The sequence below is a fragment of the Haemaphysalis longicornis genome, unplaced genomic scaffold, assembly GCF_048455015.1.
Source record: "Haemaphysalis longicornis isolate Haplotype H1 unplaced genomic scaffold, Haemaphysalis longicornis Haplotype H1 scaffold_4, whole genome shotgun sequence".
Taxonomy (NCBI): domain Eukaryota; kingdom Metazoa; phylum Arthropoda; class Arachnida; order Ixodida; family Ixodidae; genus Haemaphysalis; species Haemaphysalis longicornis.
Window position 1 is genome coordinate 98,754,244 of NW_027526361.1, and position 20,009 is coordinate 98,774,252.

The 20,009-nt window shown below is 47.9% G+C and overlaps 2 protein-coding genes across 9 annotated transcripts in view; both read left to right on the forward strand.

Moving 5' to 3' along the window:
* Positions 1-2,361, forward strand: part of LOC144180460 (uncharacterized) — a 34,170-nt gene extending 31,809 nt beyond the window's left edge. For 4 of the 8 annotated variants that reach the window (XM_077708800.1, XM_077708801.1, XM_077708803.1 and 1 more), the window contains 3 exons: positions 214-237; positions 348-404; positions 2,237-2,361. In XM_077708800.1, the coding sequence (XP_077564926.1) occupies positions 214-237; positions 348-404; positions 2,237-2,303 (148 nt within the window). In that variant the 3' untranslated portion in view covers positions 2,304-2,361. The remainder of the gene's footprint in view (positions 1-213; positions 238-347; positions 405-2,236) is intronic. The other 4 variants (XR_013324422.1, XR_013324424.1, XR_013324423.1 and 1 more) reach the window with 2 other exon arrangements.
* A 6,041-nt stretch (positions 2,362-8,402) lies between these two features.
* Positions 8,403-20,009, forward strand: part of LOC144179145 (transducin beta-like protein 3) — a 51,558-nt gene continuing 39,951 nt past the window's right edge. The window contains exons 1-5 of the mRNA XM_077707383.1: positions 8,403-8,633; positions 8,792-8,843; positions 11,054-11,149; positions 12,566-12,691; positions 16,586-16,734. Coding sequence (XP_077563509.1) covers positions 8,608-8,633; positions 8,792-8,843; positions 11,054-11,149; positions 12,566-12,691; positions 16,586-16,734 — 449 coding nt within the window. The 5' untranslated portion in view covers positions 8,403-8,607. The remainder of the gene's footprint in view (positions 8,634-8,791; positions 8,844-11,053; positions 11,150-12,565; positions 12,692-16,585; positions 16,735-20,009) is intronic.

Here is a 20,009-nt window from a genome sequence, read left to right on the forward strand (position 1 = left end):
TTTCCTGTGTGTGTCCTTTCCTCGTCGTACTGTCCTTTCCCACACACAGCTCGGCATAAGAGGCTAGACAGGGGCAAACACCACGACGAGGAGGGTGAAGTTGGTCAAGAACGCCAATTGCATTGAAACTCAGAAGCGTTCTCTTACCGGTTATTTAATGTCTACTTCAATATTTTTTCTAACCATAACTGAAACCGACGTATTCTATTGCAGGCGACAATCGTCGCAGCGCCGAAGGTAAGCGCGAAGATGTATATAGCTGGCCAGACGGCTCGCGCACAGTGGTCTTTGCTTTGCTTTTGGGACGATTTACGCCGCTGACTTCTTTCATCCCTCCCTCCTCGCAGTCGTAAAGATGTCGACAAGTCGTCCACTGACAGCGACGACGAGTGCAGCTTAGCCACGTAAGTTATTCGGCAACCACCGCGCAACGGCCACTTAATGGAAGGCCGAGTGGGAAGCTCGAAAAATTTTGCTACTCATCATTTGTAAGTTTACCAATTATCGCTGGCGTCGTCATACAGCTTCCACCACCACCATTTCGACGCACCTCACAGCTGGCTCATGATTGCATATCCAACACAGGAACTGTTGAGCAGACTGGATATTTCGCATTTCCTTCGATAACACGCCATACGCGAACAGCACCCGGGAGCAAGCAATGCTTCCCTTCCTGTTTCTACGGCGGAAAAATAAATGTCTAGTTTAACGTGTAAATAAAAGAACGCGGAGTTGTGCACCTATAGGTGCACACAGGAATTTTTGTAGATTTTTCCAAAGCCTTTGATTTAGTGAACCATGAACTACTGATAAAGAAACTAGCGTGTTACGGTATTAAGGGCACTGCTGGTTTGTTGATAGCGTCATATCGGTATAATAGAACACAGGTTGTCCACATAAATGACACATACTCCAGTGTTAGCCCTGTGGTCTCTGGTGTCCCTCAGGGCATTATACTGTGGCCTCTGCTGCTTAATCTTTATTTGAATGGCATTGTGAATATTAGTGACACAGCTACATTTGTTATTTATGCAGACGACACTAGTATGTTTTTTTTTTCTGGAGATAATATTGATGAACTTATATGTACATGCAATCTCACGATGGAGGCGCTGCACCAATGGTCTCATGCAAACTACATGCGCATAAACGAAACAGAAACAAAAGCAGTTATATTTCGCCCTAAAAACAAACCTGTTCCCGCTCATTCAACCATTAAACTAAATTCGCGAAATTTAGTTTGTGGATAGCTTCGAATGCCTAGGTGTCGTGTTTTGCGCAACCATGTCGTGGGATAATCATTTAGACCATGTTATAAGTAAGTTGGCTCCAATCACTGGTGTTATTGGTCGTTCAAGGTACATTCCACTCAAATCTGTGAAATTGCTTCCGTACGATTCTCTTTTTTATTCCAATTTAAATTATTGCCAACTTGTTTGGGGTACCGCAAAGTATTCCTGTTTACATAAAGTTTATTTACTGCAAAAAATTTCTTCGTCCCGTTTATAACAAAGGTTACAGGGAGCCAACCAGGGAGCCAAGTGGTGTTATCAAAATCTTCAACTTGTACAATTATCGTTTGGGTAGCCGATTCAAAATAGAAACAAAAAGAAACATAAACAATGTGCGTAATTTGGCCCGGTTACGATAGAAACAAATAAATTACCCTTTCAGGAATAAGGAACCTTGGGCGGCCCGTTTAAACAGAGCCCGTTTAAACACAGCCCGTTTAAACACTGGGAAAGAGCTCATACAGTATACCCTGCCTTCTCTTTTAAATGTATTTGAGTGCACCTATTTTGATATCTATAAATGTTCGAAGCGTCAATTACGTATCATGTTAACTTTTCTATGTCTCTCATTTGCCCTTTTGTTTAACTGTTCTTTTTATACCTGTTGAAAACAACGGGTATTACGTGCAACAAAAAGAAGTGCCTTATTGTTAACTTTTATTCTTACTTTTTCGGTTGTCTTTATGACTGTGTGTTTTCTTTTGTCGCGATGCTGCTGTTGAGCAAAAAGGGGGCTGCGGCCTCGTCAAGCTGTCTATGACAGCTTTTTTTTCGCGGTTCCTTTTTCTGTATCTGTGTTTATGTATCTGTATCCGTGATTATGGAACAGAAATAAACTTTCATTATTATTATTATATACATAGTGGAAGTCTCGGTGACAAGTTCTCCAACCTTCGGGCTCTTTACTGTTCACCTAACGCCGTCGTCGTTCGTTTTCAACGCAGGCCTTTCGCCTGGACGATCGGGATGGTGCGGAATCTGGTGCGAAATTGTACGTCTGAGCCTGACTGACGATGATATCCCGGAAGAAATAAACGTGTGCGAACAGTGCATCCACAACTGCAGGGGCAGTGATGACAAATTATTTTGTTCTGTGCCTACAGCTTACGGCTCCGCTTTTCTCGCCGTCACCTTCACCCTCATATCCCTGAAAGTTCACGCCGCGTGAAGGTACCTATATACATTCGCCTGACAGAAGGAAAACACAACCCCTCCCCCCTCCCTCCCTCCCTCCCGTACGTTTCGACGGCATACTTTATTGAAATCCAAACCGGCATACCAAACTGTCAGTTGTGCGGCATCTATCCTGACGAGAAACATCCCTATGGTCTTGCTTGGCGCTAGGCCATCACCGCATTTATTGCATCTACCACACACCTTAAAGAGCTAAGCGGTGATGATGATGATGATCGATAGTGGTATCCTATTTGTAGCGGGTGATGACACATCACCTTACCAAAGAACTAAAAAAAACTAATATACCTAGGTTTTACCCTTCGTTCAATACTAGCGCCGCTCTTAAAGGGCAGGCACAAAAACTTATTAGGCACAAGATACTTATTTTTTCTGTTACAGGTGGTAGCTGGCCTAGGCAATATTCCCCTCTGTTTTTCGTCCACCAGCATTCTAACCTGTTCGTCACCGCGACAGCCTTGAAGTTAACTCCCTCTGTTCTACCCTTAAACCCTAGGGCTTCTGGAAGCCTAACATTTCCTTCTAGATTTGGATGGATGCCCTCGCATTCTAACACTGTGCCACATAGTTTTCTTTTCTGCAGACCGCGCATACCCCATCATTTTGGGCATACTTCCACACAAAGCTCTTAGTTCGCAATCTCAGTAGCGGCTCCCCCCCTCCCCCCCCCCCCTTTCGGGTTTTTTGCCCTGTCCTCAGGTCTCGCCTCGCCCTGCACACTTCCCAGGAACATTGACACTCATGGACACCCGTTTTGGCTCCAGGACGAGCCCCACAACAGGAAACCCGGACATGGTTCGCTTCAAATTCTCTCTCTCTCTCTCTCTCTCTCTCTATATATATATATATATATATATATATATATATATATATAGGACCAATGCGTATGCCGCACAGCTAAGAATCGCGAGTTATGTCGCTCGCGACCATACATTATAGTAACAGTAAGCAGGAACCCGAGAAGACGAGGGAGGGGAACACATGGGTTGCGATTGACAGCTCTTGTTGGCACCGCACCCATAAAAGTCCCTTCCCTGTAGCTCTCCTACCCGTTCCCTCTTCTCAGTTCGTAATGTCTGCGAAATTATATACACTTGTAGGTGCATGCGCCATTTTGCTGCAAGTTTTCGTAGTGGTGGAGAGGAGATATTTCCTTGTATTCACCTGCGTGGGTGGTTTACCCGCTGCAACCGGGCACAAATCCTAAACAAAGGCAATGGTTGCGACAGCAGCTCAAGGATAGCGGCGAATCGGCTGTCTTCTCGAACACCGAGATTATTGCGAGTTGAGTACGCGGAAGGATTGTGAATTTTAATGCTAACTGTAGTCACATCCGTTGGCAGAAAGACAGTTCTTAGGACAATTGCCCTGCCTCCTTCTTCCCTCTTCCTTGTATGATTGCGCTTCAGTCTCCACGCAAAAATATGCGCACGTCTCCATCTGTGCAGTCTAAGCTCTTCGACTTATGCCCTGTACCGGGGTGCACAAATACTTCGCGCTGTTAGTCGCATGTCTAGCTTTGTTTCAGCATCCTTCTGGTTCTCGACGGGAATTCCTGGTCCACGAAAGAGTAGGCCGCACCTAGCATGACGCCCATGCGATGCAGACATCCAAGCCAAACCGTTCCCTGTGCGACGAAGACGTCATCGCCATGGATTCGCAGCTGCACGCTGTTCAACCTTCCTTCGAGCTTCCTGACTGCGTTTATTTCATTAGTTGTCAGCAATAAACCGTGTACCTAGCTGTTGCGCAGCTTTTTTTTTAATCGCTGTATTGCGCCCGATGAACATATCGGCTCGAGCTTTTTTGCATGTTTCGGACATCGGTGTGGGGCCGCCCACCAACGTTTCATTAAAGTGGCGTTTCGGATTTCACGCGGAAGCCGGAATGCCTTTTTAATGAAGCATTTGCGGGCAGCCCCATGCATTTATAACTATAAATCTTAAACCCAACCAGACAAGATTTCGTAAAACCTTTAAGTTGTCTCCCTGCGCGAGGATATTCACAGTTTATGCTATAACAGTAGACGCATTTTTTTTTTTGCTTGCACTGGCTGCACCGGCGCAAGCAGTGCAGCATATGTTCATTTTTATTTTACTTAGAGCTCCAGTGGCACTCTGCACTGGTTTGCACGACACTGCACTAATCTGAACCAGTTCAGGTACAAAAAAAAATGCCTCTAGTATGAACACCTATAATTGAAAATTTAAAATAGAATAAAGTTGGAATTGTCAAAGGCCGTTTTACTATACAGCAGCCCTGAAAAGTGAGCCTGACAACTACTCCCACGGATTGCTGGGAAGGCATTTTTCCAGGCGCCTACGAGCAGTCTGATTCCAAGTAGAAAGTTAAAGAAACGCCACATATTGAGTCTCTTTAAAGTCGTCTTCACTGTTATGCACAAATGCTTGCTGAGAAGACATTTTTCCAAGAGATGTAAAAAGTATGAAGGTCCCATGGGTCCCTGGGCTCGGCTTGAGGCCATCAACAGGGCCGCCATGCGCACAATTACTGGCCTCCCTCGCAGAACACCAATTCCGCCCCTACAAGCCGAAGCCCAGCTAAACGCGCTAGATATGAGATTATTCATCAGCGTCGTTCCTCTCGCCTGCTAAAGCATGGATATGTACCGGAGGCAGCAGCTTTCGCTGCATATATGGGCCAGGTCCCTGATACGATGCGAGCTTTTTCTGCGGCTAGACCGCCCTGGCTCTACCATCAGGTGACGGACAACAAGCCTCGGCAAGGCTACATCAACCTCCGGATGCAGCCGCATGTCGGTCACTGGGCGCCTGCGACGCGGCCACGAGTCATGCAGGCTTTCGTGGACGCCGGGGGCCCGGGGGCACACGACTCCCTCGTAACCACAGCCTTGGCTTGTCCCTCTCACCCAACCTTAAACCAGTGCTGCTCCTACGAGACCCTCCGCCCTCTACCAAGCCTGTTGCCAGAACTTACTGCTATTCGGGATGGTCTCCAAGCGCTTGCATCGACAGTAAACTATCGGCGTGAAACTGGAAATTTACACGGACTCAACGACAGCGATACATGATCTACGTCGCGTTGCGCGTATACCACCAGCATGTCGGCACGTATTCACGCGATCCTGGACACATACCCATGCCCTGTGCGTGTTTTGTGGGTTCGCCGGGACATGCTTCCTGCCCACACAGCGGCGGATCGCGCCTGTCGCCGTATCGGCCTTCCAAGGCCGCTAGTACCACTTCTTTCGGTGTCCACCCTAGAGGAACTGCTGGTGGAAAAGGACAACCTCCGCCCAGGGCCGTACCCAGAAATTTTTTTCGCGGGGGGTTATGAATTTTGGGAAGGGGGTAGTTTTGCTGAAAGCAACAGTAAGTATTGTTTACGTGCTGCCTGGAAAAGGTTTCGGGAGGGGTTCGAACCCCCAAACCCCCCCTCTGGGTACGGCCCTGCCTCCGCCGCGCCACGCGTGCTTTACTTCCACTGCGTGAAACTGACCTCCCCAGTGGGCTCGCTCGCTGGTAGGAGGTCCTGCTGCGGAGGCTTCGAGTTGGGGTGGCCTTATCCCCAGCAGTGACCCACGCTTGGCCTGTCCGCTATACGCACCATTGGCGGACACCTGTCCCTTTTGTACGGTCCCTGCGTCCGAAGCCGACACGAGCCACCTTCTATGGACCTGCCCTGCCCTTCAAACCTCTCGCCTGCAACACCTCCGGGGCACAGGGCTCCATCCTGGGAGACCCCCTGATCTACAGCGGTGGATATGGGGCCCTCAGTACCGGTCTCTGCTGACGTTTCTGCGTGAAACCAATGGGATGTTGTATATATAACTGTTATGCCGTAAGGCAACCTGTCGCAAAAAAAAAAAAAGCAATATCAAGGTATGAAAGCCCTGGTGCCTTTTAGTAATATCATTTTCCTATTCGGTGGCAGCGTGGCATTTAGCATGAAATGTTTAAAATTCATACGACTTTGTTCGCTCCGGTCGAAGTGCGCAACAGTGTGGAGTTCCACAGCTGAGGACATGCGCACACGCAGGAACGCAAAAACGCGTGCTAAAAGAACACACCGGGACACTCGTTTTCCAGCGCCTCGCGCTAGATCGCTTCGTGCTTCAAAGACTAAAGACTTCTACAGCAAAGCTGTATACCTCTCCCTCCCAACGGTTTCATCTCCGTGCGCGAAAACACCAAGGCGCCGAGGCCTAAGACGCTGAGCGCATGCATCAGGCTAATCAGGCATACAGCATACAGGTTAGGCAGGATATAGTGACACTAGCCGGACGCCAGCGAAAAGCCCGCCGAGACGACGGGAACACCGTCCTCCGTCACCATCTGTAGCGGTTTACAAAGCTTTGCTGGACATCCACTTTCGCAGGGCGGGACGGCGACCAATTTTTGGAACTTGGCTTTACGCCCAAGAATGTGTTCTACATATACGAAGCGGAACGAAAAAGAGCCTTCCGCCTTTTGGTCGAAAGGGGAGTTGCTAGAAATTGTCTTCAAGCTGCTTCTGTCAAGTCGTGTCAGCATAACGTAGACGACAGTTTTAAAAATCAGACCACGCGCCTAAATAGTGCTGGGTTTCCTGCGGCTTCTATCACAGACGTTTGTGAAAGTCTTCATCGAAGGGTTAAGAAAAGGGATAAAACAGCGAAAACCCAGCAGAAACGTAACAAAACACATGCCACACCGCATTTTCCCAATGTTAAGCAAGTTATAAGGTGAACCCTGTTTTTTTCTGTCCCGTACCAGTGGTGGAGAGAGGCTGACTGGGCTTCAGCCCCCCCCCCCCCCCCCCCCCCCCCCAATCCCCAAAAAAATTTCCAGCTAGCGCCGTGCTGCCTGTTATGCCTGGTACGTCGCAGGGGAACAAAGGCGCATATAGTATCCTTCGAACGTGCCGCAATTGCGCTTGGGTGTTGCATTAGCTAAAGAGACACGCTCTCCTTTTTATTGCTTTTTATCTCCTGTTTATTGCATTCCTTCATTCTGGAGGCCTCCGCTTCTTTTCGTCAATGGTACATCTAGCACTATTGCGATAAAATTTCTAACAAAAGCGGTGTCAAGTGTTCAAAAAAATTCGCCCACCTTCGAAATTGGGATGCGAAGACTGAGAAAACAGCGGAGGTGGTTGTCTTCGCTAGCTTCAACATGACTTTTCTTAGGTCTGCCCGTCTTATTCGTAGACCGGACACCGGCGCCACTGAGCGCACGCCGTCTCTCTCAACTAGGAGGACACCTGCACGTCAGAGCTTACGTCGTCACTGGGCGCAACCAATCCTCGACGCGCACTCCCCACACCTGCTCGTCGGCTCCTTGCCTCCTCGCCACTTTCCCTCACACTTCTTGGCCTGGCATTCTCCTCCTCCCCACGCCCAGCACGGCTGGAACTCAAGCTTGTTCCGTTGTTAAAGGAGCTTTCTCCATGAAAACCGAACCACATCAAAGTCCACAATCCACTCTCCTTGAGTCCAAAATCCAAACTGCCAAAGTCCACTTCATCTCAGCCAAGCGCAAAGACAACGCTTGCGCTACGAACCATGGAGGAAAGCAACGTACCAAAAGGAAATGCTGAGCGCGCGCAATCGGATAGACGCCAGTTTCATAGTTTCATAACTCGAGGGACCCAGGTTCGATTACGAACACGAGAAGCGTTTTTTTTTTTTCTTGGGACGCGACGCACTTCCCACACCTGCTTGTTGGCTCCTTGCCTCTAGTTCTTGGCCTAGACAGCCTAGCATTCTCCTCCTCTCGACATTGCTGCGCCGAGGACCTGAGGTTTGAGCTTCTAGTTCACTGTAGTTCGAGCTACGCCAGGCACGGGTGGAACAAGCTTAAACAGCTCGGCTGTTAAAATACTCTCATTTAGCCTAAACCATAGAGTTTAATACTACGAAACTCTATGGCCTAAACAAATTGGTGGTGACGTAAATAATGTGTAGGGAGATGTGTGAAAGTGTGAAAGACTTTACAGTGGCTTCTATTTTACTGGTCAGCGCAAGTGCGGAGGACATCACGTTATTCCAACATGGCTGCGCCCGCAACAACGCGACACGCTTCATGACACGAGATCCACGCTATGAACTGTGGCATGAATTGAATATTGTACTCTCGTGAACTTGTGAGGCTCGTCAAAGATGTCGAAGTCTGAGTTGAAAGAAAGGTAAGGGACGCTGTCATGAAAAAAGACAGCACGGAATCGCTGCATTTTAGAGGAACCGTGTGTTGACCTAATGTTCATGCTCTTGTAAAAACGTTTCTGCAAACCATTTCCTCCTCGATAATTGCGGCTGAAGTTATTCCTTGCTTTTAAAATTACAGCTTCAAGGTACAGACGAAGTACGATGCCTTCTACACTGGCCGATTTGTTGAGGTCTGTACGCTTTCGTAACCTATTGCATCGCGGCTGTTATATCGCTAACTTGAAGCGATTGGAAAAGAAGACACTATTTATAGCAGTCGTTCATTCCTTGTTTTTTCTTCATAATCTCTTCCTGCGGTTGTGTGAGCTCTGACGCGACAAATAAATTGTCCACATGTTCAGAAAGGGATGTGTGTAACAAACGAGAAGGTATAGGCTCCGGACAGCGAAGTTTGCCGCGCGAGCGCAGCGCCAGCCGCGACAGACACGCGCAACTCCGGGTCGGTCCCGCCGCGCCGACCGCCTTCAGCGCCAGTGAACGCAACTTAGCAAAAAACGTTTGTTATAACGTTATTTGCGCGTATATGTACTACATAGTGCAAAAGTCATGTAAAATGTTATGCAGTCGGGGGAAGCCTCCGAATAAAACGGGGCACTGATAAAATGCTGTCGCCTCGCTGCCGAGCCGCAGGCTAGCACAACTCAAGGCTCTGCATTCTCCCGTGGATTCTTCTTCTCTGTTTCTTTTTTTTTTCGCAGATACCGAGCATGGTTACTGAATCTTGAAACGCCCACATTAAGCGAGAGGATTACATGCTGCCGTGGTGTACGATCAGCTTGTTAGTAGGCTGGTTAGCAGGCGGTCAATACACATAATTGCGCTCTGAATTTGGTAACAAAGAGGGCCCCCAAGCACAATTATAGCATTGTAGCTTTATCACCCAGCGGTTCTACTCTGCTTCATCTAATATTCCACGTGCTTATACCGCCGAATTAAATACATATAACCACATATGGGGCGCGGACACTTATAGGCGTTAATGTTCCCAAATGTTTCGCGAGCATTTGGATAGCATAAAATCACCGCCTCTTCTTGCAAAAGATACAATGAAATTGTTGTCTAAGTCACTGAAAAGCAAATAAAAATAGAGCTAAGACGTGCCGCAATCAAAGTTAGAACAATATGTACACAGGAAAAAAAAAATTCCTGTTCGGGGAGGAGGAGGAGGAGGACAAACTATATTTATCCCATCCGTTGTGATTGCGGTCACTCCGGACCAGTGAGGGGTGTACTCAGGGAACTAAATTTTTCTCCCGTGACTTTTGTTGCAAAAGTGTTGACGGTATAAAAGCGCTACTATTCGTTCCTAACGGAGGTCTCCTGCCGAACCCGTTGGCGTGGAGAGAAAAAAAAAAAAGCCCGAATATGAATATTCCGTAATTTATTCCGAAACGCCTATTAGATGTTCTGCTTACCCCTCCCTCATCCCAAAAAAATTTCTTGTGATAGCCTTCTCATGAGGAGATCCTTTTTTGGGGGCGTTTACATATATGCAACTAACGCACGTACTGGGCTACAACTGGAAGCCCAAAAGTTTCTCGGCGAAGCGGGCACTTATTAACGTCCGCACTTTCGCTATACCCCAACAAACGTGAATTTCATAGTGTTACATGTATGGAGCATCACATTCGGATCAAAGACCTATATGTAACTCCCGTGTGGTCCAGTTAGTAGTTCTGCAGTCGCATGCAAGTGCACTCACATGGATGGAATACCCCGCGTGGAAACATCGCGCAACGTCTGATTTAGTTGCAGGCAAAGCCTCCTCTTTTGTTGAGTGAACAATATAAATTACGTTTTTTTTTTGAAGCGAAACATGCTGATCTTGAGAAAGGTTTGCCCCACAGGCAGGATGTACAAGCGTTTCTCCTCTGGGCATCACGGCTATGCGGCCTTTATATGCCTTCTCATACGCGAGTTCAACCTATAAATCCTTCTTCATTCACATGCACTATGTGGCAGGGTTACTTTACAATCTCTTACTTCGTTTTAAGCCCAAAATGGGCGACTAATATGCTTAATCCGCGCTGCAAAAAGAAGAGCACCCCCGAGCCAGCAGCGTACCGGCTTGCGAGGACCGACCCAGTGTTGCGCATACTGCCGAAGGGGGCGCTGGGTGCGCGGGCTCCGTGTCGCCCTCTGGGCGCTGTCCGGAGCCTATTACACCAGAATAACACGCAATACTTTTGTAGTCGGGGCAAACATCAGTAGTGTAATGCGTAATACATTTGTTGCCTTGAGGCATAAAGCAAGGCGAAACAGTTACTTGTACTTGGCAAGAGGCTTGCACCAAATACGGCATGCTGGGGAATACCGTTACGAAGGTGCATCAAGATTTCAATGCTTACTGTGTGTATTCGTGTTCTCTGTTTGCATTCAGTGGCCTGGAAGCGGCGATTTCCTTTACTGCCAGCATGGTACCACCGTCAAAGTCCTCAACGTTGAAGATGGAAAAGTGTCAAAGAGTTTTGATTTGGTAAGCTGTCGGCCTACTCTGCTTATTTTGGTGTGTCTTAACCCGTTGTCTGTTCCAACCTGTGTCTGTTTTTCTAAACAGAGAAATAAGGATATAGCTTGTGATGACCAAGGGGCGCTCTAATTTGGCAAATAAATTGGCCGCATGTACTGCTCAAAAACTCATGTCAGTGTTATGTTTTTCAAAAATCTTCCTTGAAATATTAGCACCTTGCTTTGCATGCATTTATTGCGAATATGATTTGTAAATTTACTGCGGTGTTTGCGGTCTTTCCAAATAGCCGTGTAATGGCGCATAAGGCAACCAAATCACCCCCCACCATTTGTGAATTCCAGTGATACCGGTATACAGGTATCTCTGTATACCTCTGTATACCAACACAGAAAAGCATACTAACAGTTAAGCACATGAAGCAATTTTGGCGAGTGCTGCAGGTAACTCTATGGTTGCAGTAACCAGCCAGATGGAAGCGGCGGAAAAGCCTTGCAGCAGGGTGTTATCCTGTTGCTGTCACGGTTGCACAAATGATTTCAAATGATTTCAAATGATTTCTGACTTGCTTTGCTAGGCCTGTTTTATTTGTCTGCACTGTGTGAGGCAGTGCAGTGCTCTGCTATTTGTTTTGTTAGTGTAGCTCATTCATGGTACTCGAACTTTTCTGTCCAATCTGCTAACAGCACAGATTAGTTCACAATGTTTTCTGTACTCCCTACCGGGGGGGTGCAGAAGCAGACAAAAAATGTACCAGGCTGGCACCAATGGTTCTGCCCAATAGCGGCACTGGTGCTGAACTGGAGCACACTGGTTCAGAGAGAGAGAGAACAAAACTTTATTAAAAAGAAAAGAAAACCGGGTTAGCGAGGGGGCGTGGCGGAGGACCAGAGGTCCACCGCGACCGCCAGAGCTCGGCAGGTGACCAGCACTTGGCTGGACTCCTCGGAGCTGCCCAGGGCCTGCTCCCAGTGGAATGAGGAGGGGAGTGGGGAATATGGGTCAGCAGGACATTCGCAAAGAGAGTGATACAGAGTATCCAGTGCGTGCACCCTGAACTGAAAAAAACCTGTTGTCTCAGCTGCAGCCTGGTGGAGTTTGAGCATCTGTCTCAGGACAGAGTGATCATTTTGATAATGCAGACATGACCTGTGTAATTAAATGCCAAAAAAATTGGGTGGCTAAACGAAAGTTGGGCCACAACTTTTGGGGATGTTCGCAATAGATGCACGCTTCCCGATTGCATAAATTTGGATTGTGTTGCCGCGGGGCATCTTGACCAGAAACTATTGCCCAACCAAGTGTGAACCTGTTCATGTGAGCGCATGAATTCATGGATTTTTTTTTTTAAGGAGAGCAGCTGCTCGAGATGGGGAGTGAAATGTAGAATTCAATTTTGCACTTTTTTTTTCCTTTCCAAAAAAGGGTGAAGAGGAGGATGTGACAGCATTTTCTGTGAGCCCGGATGAAACGACGTTGGCTGTTAGTGGAAGGAGTGGCCTTTTGCGTCACTGGGACCTCCAAACAGACCAGCTGACCAGGACATGGAAAGTGAGTGGGCCCTTCTCTTTCGTTGTTTTACGGTGCAGTGAATGAAGCTGTTATGTGGACTTTCTGTTCATGGTAGCTGCACGAATGCTCTGAATCAGCTTCTTGATGAGTTGCAGGGAATCCTTTCACAAGTATAATGCGCTCTGTATGCAGTTTTCGTGTTTTGCAGCCACAGTTCATAGAACCACATACAATGTTTGTTTCCAGATTTGCACTCAAGTGATTTCAACGATATGTGTTATGAAGTGAACGGCAGTAGTACTTTACTTGAAAATGTCACATGCTTTAGCCTGTGCTTTGCTTCCTTCAGTGTTTTTTTTTTTTGCATACTTTTTTGTTTTTTGAAGTCTTTTTCTAACATGCACAAAATTTTGGAGATGGACTGATTGTAGTAGCTGAAAACATTTCATGAAAAAAGAAAGAAAGCAAACATTGTAGATTCCCTGTGACAATGTCACAATCTGGCACCCTTTCTCCTATTATATGTTATTTTATCTTTTGATGTGCTTGTTAGCACAGAAAGAGTAATTTACTCCTAACGAGACCCTACCTTCTGTGCTATCTCCTGCTTCTTTTTGAAACTGCATTACAATACCTACATCTGAGAAAGGCACCCATAGCTGTGGGCTGTTGACCAAAGACCAATAGCGTCCTCGATAAACACGCACCGGGGTTGCCCCAAAACCGGCGCAGTGCACAGCGCCCCACGACGGTGTGCACCGGCACGGGGCGTTGATCGAGGACAAACAGAGCGGTTCTACCCAAGCGCCATCTCTTAAGCTAGGAAAGCAACTCATAAGAACGTTCACAAGTGGCAATACACCAGCTTAACGTGTCACAGCGCTACTAGAAAGGGATATTTATTAAAGGCCAATGATTATATGTATGCACAACCCATATCACACATGCGTGACAACGCACCGCCACTGCTTCCACTGAGCAGCTACATACAAGCTGCTTCTCATCTTCGTTTGAGCCATAATGCGAGTGCCTAATTTGTTCCGCCCTTCTGCTACAGTAAAGCAAGAAGGTCTTCATGGTCTAGGCACTCCAGTGTCGATTCATGATAATTCAATTGAACGAAACGAATGCCAATCCCCATCTGGCTGGCAATGCATGCAGCCTTCTTTGCAGTACACGAAGTTCGCGTCCTCATTTACAATCTCTGGCCGGTGTTACCGCCCGTTCGGAGCCTGTCGCATCATTGCCGATGAATTCGCAAGCAAGTCATCCCTGTCAGCAACAATACACAGCTCCTTCCGCCTTGACACGAGTGCGTTTATGCGCCGTCGCTGCAGCAGACGGTGGAGGAAGGCGCTTACCCAGCGTCATTCGCGATGTATCTTGGGATTGCACCACGCCGCCCCGTCGACCCTTTCGGTGCGCGGCGGTGCAACCAAAAATTGCCCCGCGACGGTGCACCCCGGTTTATCGAGGACAGATGGTGCACACCGATGGGGTTTATCAAGGATGAAAAGGCGCACCGGTGCGGTTTATCAAAGATGCTATAACAGAAGGCAGGTCCCTTCCTTACAGTCACATAAGCACTTCGTTCAGAAGGGGGCAGCGGTCTACTTTATATGTCTCCCACTTGCAGCGATTATGCACCATTGACAGTTAGGGTTAAACTGCTGGTATCTACAAACTGTTCAAGCTGTGCTGCTTTTACGTGGCATGCAGAGTTTTGTGTAGTGCCAACCGTGACTTTGAAGAGCTCAGATTTTTTCTGCAACAACATGGTAGCTTTCAGCTGGAGCGAACATATTGCATTTGTGTTCCATGTGTGCAGTCAGTTAAATTATCATTATCCAAGGGCCCTTCCATATAAGGCAGCACACCAGCACATTTGTGGTTTGATTAGGAGAGGACAGTATTATAAAAAAGAACATAGACTGCAAAAGCATGCGGGAAATCGGTGTGAATTGGGGGCGAAAAGCCCCAGTGCTGGGGATTATTATGTTCATAGCATCTGCAATTAGAGAAATTGCCATCCCATTATGCCCCCCGTTTCCTTAGAGATGCACTAAAGATTCAAATGAGTTTGAGTCATGTAACAGCAGGCAGCTTCATTGTCTTTAATCAAGAACAAAGCTCATTGCTACATCTCTACACAGTGAATTGTTGCACTATATTTGACTGGAGATGGCCGGTCTTCAATTTCTGCAAGAATGTGCGTATTGTCTTTGAGTCAGCATACTGACTGCCTGCTTTTGATTGCTCCTCAAAGTGTGTCATCATGTTATGGTGGTGAAGCAAGTAATTTTAAATTTGTCCGTCTTTAATGCAATTTCATCGGGGATGCTGACATCATTTCCCACTCAAGCATAATTTTAGCAAGGCACAAACTGCAAAATCTTCCAAACAAAGCAAAGTTCCACATTGCTTTCACGGTTCACTTAGTAAGTCTTGCGGAACGTATTTTGGCTGTGACACTAGGTGTCCGTACTCTTGCTGGTTATGCCCATGCTCTTGTGAAGGTGCTTTGTCCAAGCATTCGTGGGTACTTGGCGCTGCTCACATTACTTCTGTGCCAAAAGATTGCTTTTCTTTTTAACAGCGGAGTTGTTGTAGCTGGCTGTAATGTGTGGTGCGTAACACGTAGCGCGCTAAAAATACCAAAAAAAATGCCGAGAGCTCGTGAGCTCGTGTGCCTTGCAACGACCGCGGAACGTCCCCGGCTCGCGCAGTGGCTGTACCAAAAAAAAATAAATAAATAAACTGGCGAAAACCCTCAGGAGTGCCTGGCGCTTCCTAGCAACCAACAACGCCACAGCTGACGCAACACTTGCTCCGCGGAACCTTGACGTCGCTCCAGGAATGCCACGCATGCGTCGTGCACATGCGCGCCGCCACTGCACCCAAGCTGTCGTCAAGCACCACCGCGCATGTAATGCTTGGCATGAGGAACACAACAATATCGATGCATAGGACGATCACTGCTACTAGCACAGTGCAAAGCGATGATGGAACATCTAAATAAACAATTTCAAACTTGTAAAATTGCGTGGGGATGTGTCCTTCAGTGCTCACGTAGAAAGAAATCCTGCAGCTTCGCTATGGTTCAAGCCTTGCGTGACTCAGTGCAAGCTTCGCAAATGTTTTATTTCCCCTCACCCCGCCTCATATTTGAGGTGAAAGCCTGAAATGCCCCATTGTGAAAAAAAAAATAAAATAAAATAACTGCGTTGTTGTCTGGTATAGCAAATGGCTGCCATTGTGAAGAGTCGGTAAGGGAGACATTTGAGTTCATATGGGTATCGGACCCGCATCTCCAGAGTAGGAGCTGAGGACGTCATCACTGTGCTACCTCAGTGTGTTGTCAGTGGCAGAGCAAGAGTGAGCCAAGTGCGTGCTCCATAACAGGTGGACTAGGTGGCATGCGAGTAGTACAGGTGCACCCAAGCCTTAGAGAAGTCCAATTATGAGGAAGCTGTGGAGTGTGGAGTCGCGAATGTGCGTGTCAAGTACAGTAGCCGACCGATTTTTCTTACCTGAAGGGGAACAAAAAATAGTCCGAATAAAAGAGCAGTCCGAAAAATCCGTGAGCCATTACTCCTATGGGACAACTCCGGGAAAGTCCGAAATATCCAGCAAGTCCAAAAAAACGGCCGGCTATTGTAACTCATTCCAAAAGCGGATGGAAGCGAAAGTGAAGAAAGAGGGGCTCACGTTCAATGTAGCAGTAAAGGGTTCTTTGATAAGTATCGCCCCGGGGAAGCTTTACTTCTTTTTGCCCGTCTTCTTTATTCTAGTCACTGTGAACGTGCCAGTACCCAACTTGTTGCTAAATCTGCACTCTTCGAAGGTGGGGTGCGAGAATCCAGAAAGAATGCAAGTCTCGTTTGTGACGTGTGTGCCACTCTCTCTCCCTCTGCTGCTCCTCCTGTACTGCAGAGCTTCCACCAGGGTCCCGTGTCCTGCCTGGTTTTCGACTCGACGAGCACCTTGCTGGCCAGTGGGGGCTGCGACTCAACGGTGAAGGTCTGGGACGTGGTGAGGCAGTACTGCACCCACCACCTGCGGGGAGCCCGTGGGGTGTTCAGGTCTGTGCTCGCACCTCTATGGCCTTGGAGCATGCTGTGACACTTCTGAAAGGGGGCCATGGGAAAGGGGAGGGCAGCAAGTGCAGTGAGGGGGCATCCTTGTTTGGAAGCCTCGAAGTAATTTTTTTTTTAATTGTGCCAGCAAGTTGAAGCGGAAAAAAAATGGGGTGTTAGCTGAGCTAGTAACAAGGTGCAAGAATGGCATTGGAAGTGTGACTGCCAGCATTATTGTCTGGAGTCACAATCGCACATCTATGCGTGCTCTCTTGAAAAGTCAACGATGGGGAAAGAGCTCACTAGCAAGAATGATGGCGACCTTGTTGCGATTAGTTAAAGGGGCCCTGAAAGGCATTTTGAGCACACTAAATGAACTAGCGCAATCGTTAGATAGGGTCGTCAACATCATCTGTGCCAAGTATTACTCTTTTACGCGCAGCGGAAAGCTCACACTTTTGTTGCAAAGTTTGTCGCTTTTTTCTCACCCTTCCCTTCGTGTTTTTGGACGCCGCCATCTTCACATGTCTACATCATCGATTCCCATATGTTCGTCATGAGCTAGACATCCTGCTATTGGGCGGCTTTTTCACGCACTTCCGGCAAAGAGATGAGTCGTCTGCTCAGCATCGGCTCGCCCGCTGATCTGTCAGCGGAGTGCCGGAGTGTTGGACATTTTACGACAAACGAAACAAGTGTAAACAAACGCTTAACCGTTTGTATTGAATGCAACACGGCCATAGCACGACATGGATTTTATGTTACACGAGTACGTACCATAAAGAAAGCCCCGTGGCACTTCTTTGGTGCAATCGCAGAGAACGCCCTGAGCCGAATGCCAGGGTTTGACGCGTACATTTTATTCAACTTCAAAACAATCCAGAGATGCGTTTCGAACGAACGCAACGTCACAACATGCGTTGCAAGTCTGAACCGCGATTGACAGACAATGGGTTGCCTCCTCCTGCCCGTCGTAAATTCGGCACTCACCTCACACCCGGTTTACGTGGACGAACAGCAAGTCACAACTCTGGCGCGCAAGCGAGAAGGCTTTTAGCCAGGCACACTACACATACCCTATGCGAGGTTGAGTCGTACGTCGTTCGAGAAAGATAATCCAGACAATGGGAAGCACTATCCACCCGCAGAAGTACAATGTCGCATTTCATCGCGAAACGAACGCGTCCACAACACACAGGAGGCGATGCACACACACACACAGCTTCGGTCACTGCATTGGCTTAGCTGCAAGCTTCGTTCGGACAATCAGCGATGCTACGACGATACAGAGCTGCGTGAGGACGACGTGCTAACCACTTCACGTATTTAAAAACACAGGGGCAAAGAACTAGGTTAATCGGAAGCAAAAAATATGTCCTCCATTATAGTGCCTGAAATATACTGGCTAGTGTGCCGAGGGCGGGCTCCAGGCGGGCGCCGGGAGCGATGTACGCGGCCGGCTGCAGCTTGGGGCGCTGCCGTGCGGGAGTGTGCGCGTTCGTTCGGCCCGAGCAGATCGCGCGGTTACCTCCGAGCTGCGGCGCAGACGGCAGCGGCAGAACTTTCCATTCCCGCTTGCGACGAAAGTGAGCGAATGCGACGGAAATTCTGTTGCGCGACGAAAATTTGTCCCGACCATTCGACAAAAACGATCGTCGCGCGACAAAGCGACGGAATTCCTGCCGCTTTCACTCGCTTTCGTCGCAAGTGCGAACGGGCCTTTATGCGCAATCACATAAAACAAGCTCTTGCTTATCGCCTGAGCACACGGTTGATATCTGACTACGTTACACTGTGCTTGCCAGTGTATTTAAACGATGTCACTAGGTTTGAAACGTACGCGCTCGGCGTGCAGCTTTGTAAACGCAAGCGGCCTCACATACGCACGCTATTTTGCTGCTAATAGAGTTTTAGTACAGCGTTTGTGGTCTTTGCATACGCTAAACGCTAATTTTTTGCATCCCGCTACGTAAACACTGCGAGGGGAGTTTTAGTAGAGCGGTAGAGCGTCTAATCAGTTTTGCGTAGCGACACACTAATGCATACGGCGCCATCTGTCAAATGTTTTCCGAAATGTCTCGCCGGCTCATCTGCTATCGGAGTGCCGGAGTGTTTGGACATTTTACGACTATCCAAACAAGTGCAAACATACGCTTTCCCGTCAGTGTTGAATGCAACACATGGGTGCAGCTTGTCAGAACACGGGTTCTCGATGATCGAGTGCGGCGTTGGTTAGCTCTGCGCCTTCCCGTTCATCGCCGCTGATAAAGCGATCCAATCCGGCGCGTTTTGTGCACGGGTTCTGTGTCGGTTTAAAATGTCCTTTTTCACATGCCGCCGGTAGTAGGAATTACAACCGCCGCAAAATAACACCCGGCACCAGCGGGGTCACATCTGAGACCGCGCTTTTTGGATAAACAGTGCGCGGTGCACCAAAGGGAACGAGTGCACGATTCTCCCCGCGTGGCTGCGAATTCGCCGCCGATACCAACGGCAGCTACGTACACCGTGAAAGGGCAAGGCCAGGCCGCACACATGCGGCCAGGTCCTTCGTTCACTTTTCCAGCCTTTAGAGGAGTGTCCATGGGGTCAACAAAGATGAAAAAGCCGAAAGAGCTGGCCCGTAGCAGACGGCAGTCTGTGGGAGCGCAATAGCGGAAGTTCGTCACCGCTGAGGAGCGGAGCATCATGGGAGGGGAGGCCAACAGCGAAGAAACAGTTGAAAGGAGGAGGAAATACGGCGCGACGTTAATGCGCGGTTTTTGATTTACGATTTCTCAGCTAATACTCATCGCTTTAACAAAATTCTTGCAGGAGGAGATTGCTAATACATTGCTTTATTTGGTTACATGTACATCCATGCATCGGCGGAAGGCATTTCAGGACCCCTTTAAGCACACTTTCTCCTCATAGCTGCTCTGAATGTAGTTGTACAGCTCAACGTGTTCTCATTGCAGTAGTAGCATATTTTTTTCGTTGATTTTTTATCGTGAGAAACAGCTTAATTGTGAAATTTTATAATAGGGCACCAGCACTCTCCGCCAGTCCATGTTCGTTGCAGAAATTGGGTGCTAGTTTGCTAGTTAAGAGGGACTTACAGATTGGATGTCAGGTAGTATTACTGTGCTCATAGCTATTGACCTTACAGGCAGGAGGGAAAAGTAGATCAGGTAAATCCCTGAGCAAAAAAAAAAAAAAACTATAAAGACGGATGTTACATTGGTGGTTTATACTTCATCATGTGTGCCACTTCCTGGACCTGTCAGCTTGACCTGTGGGCT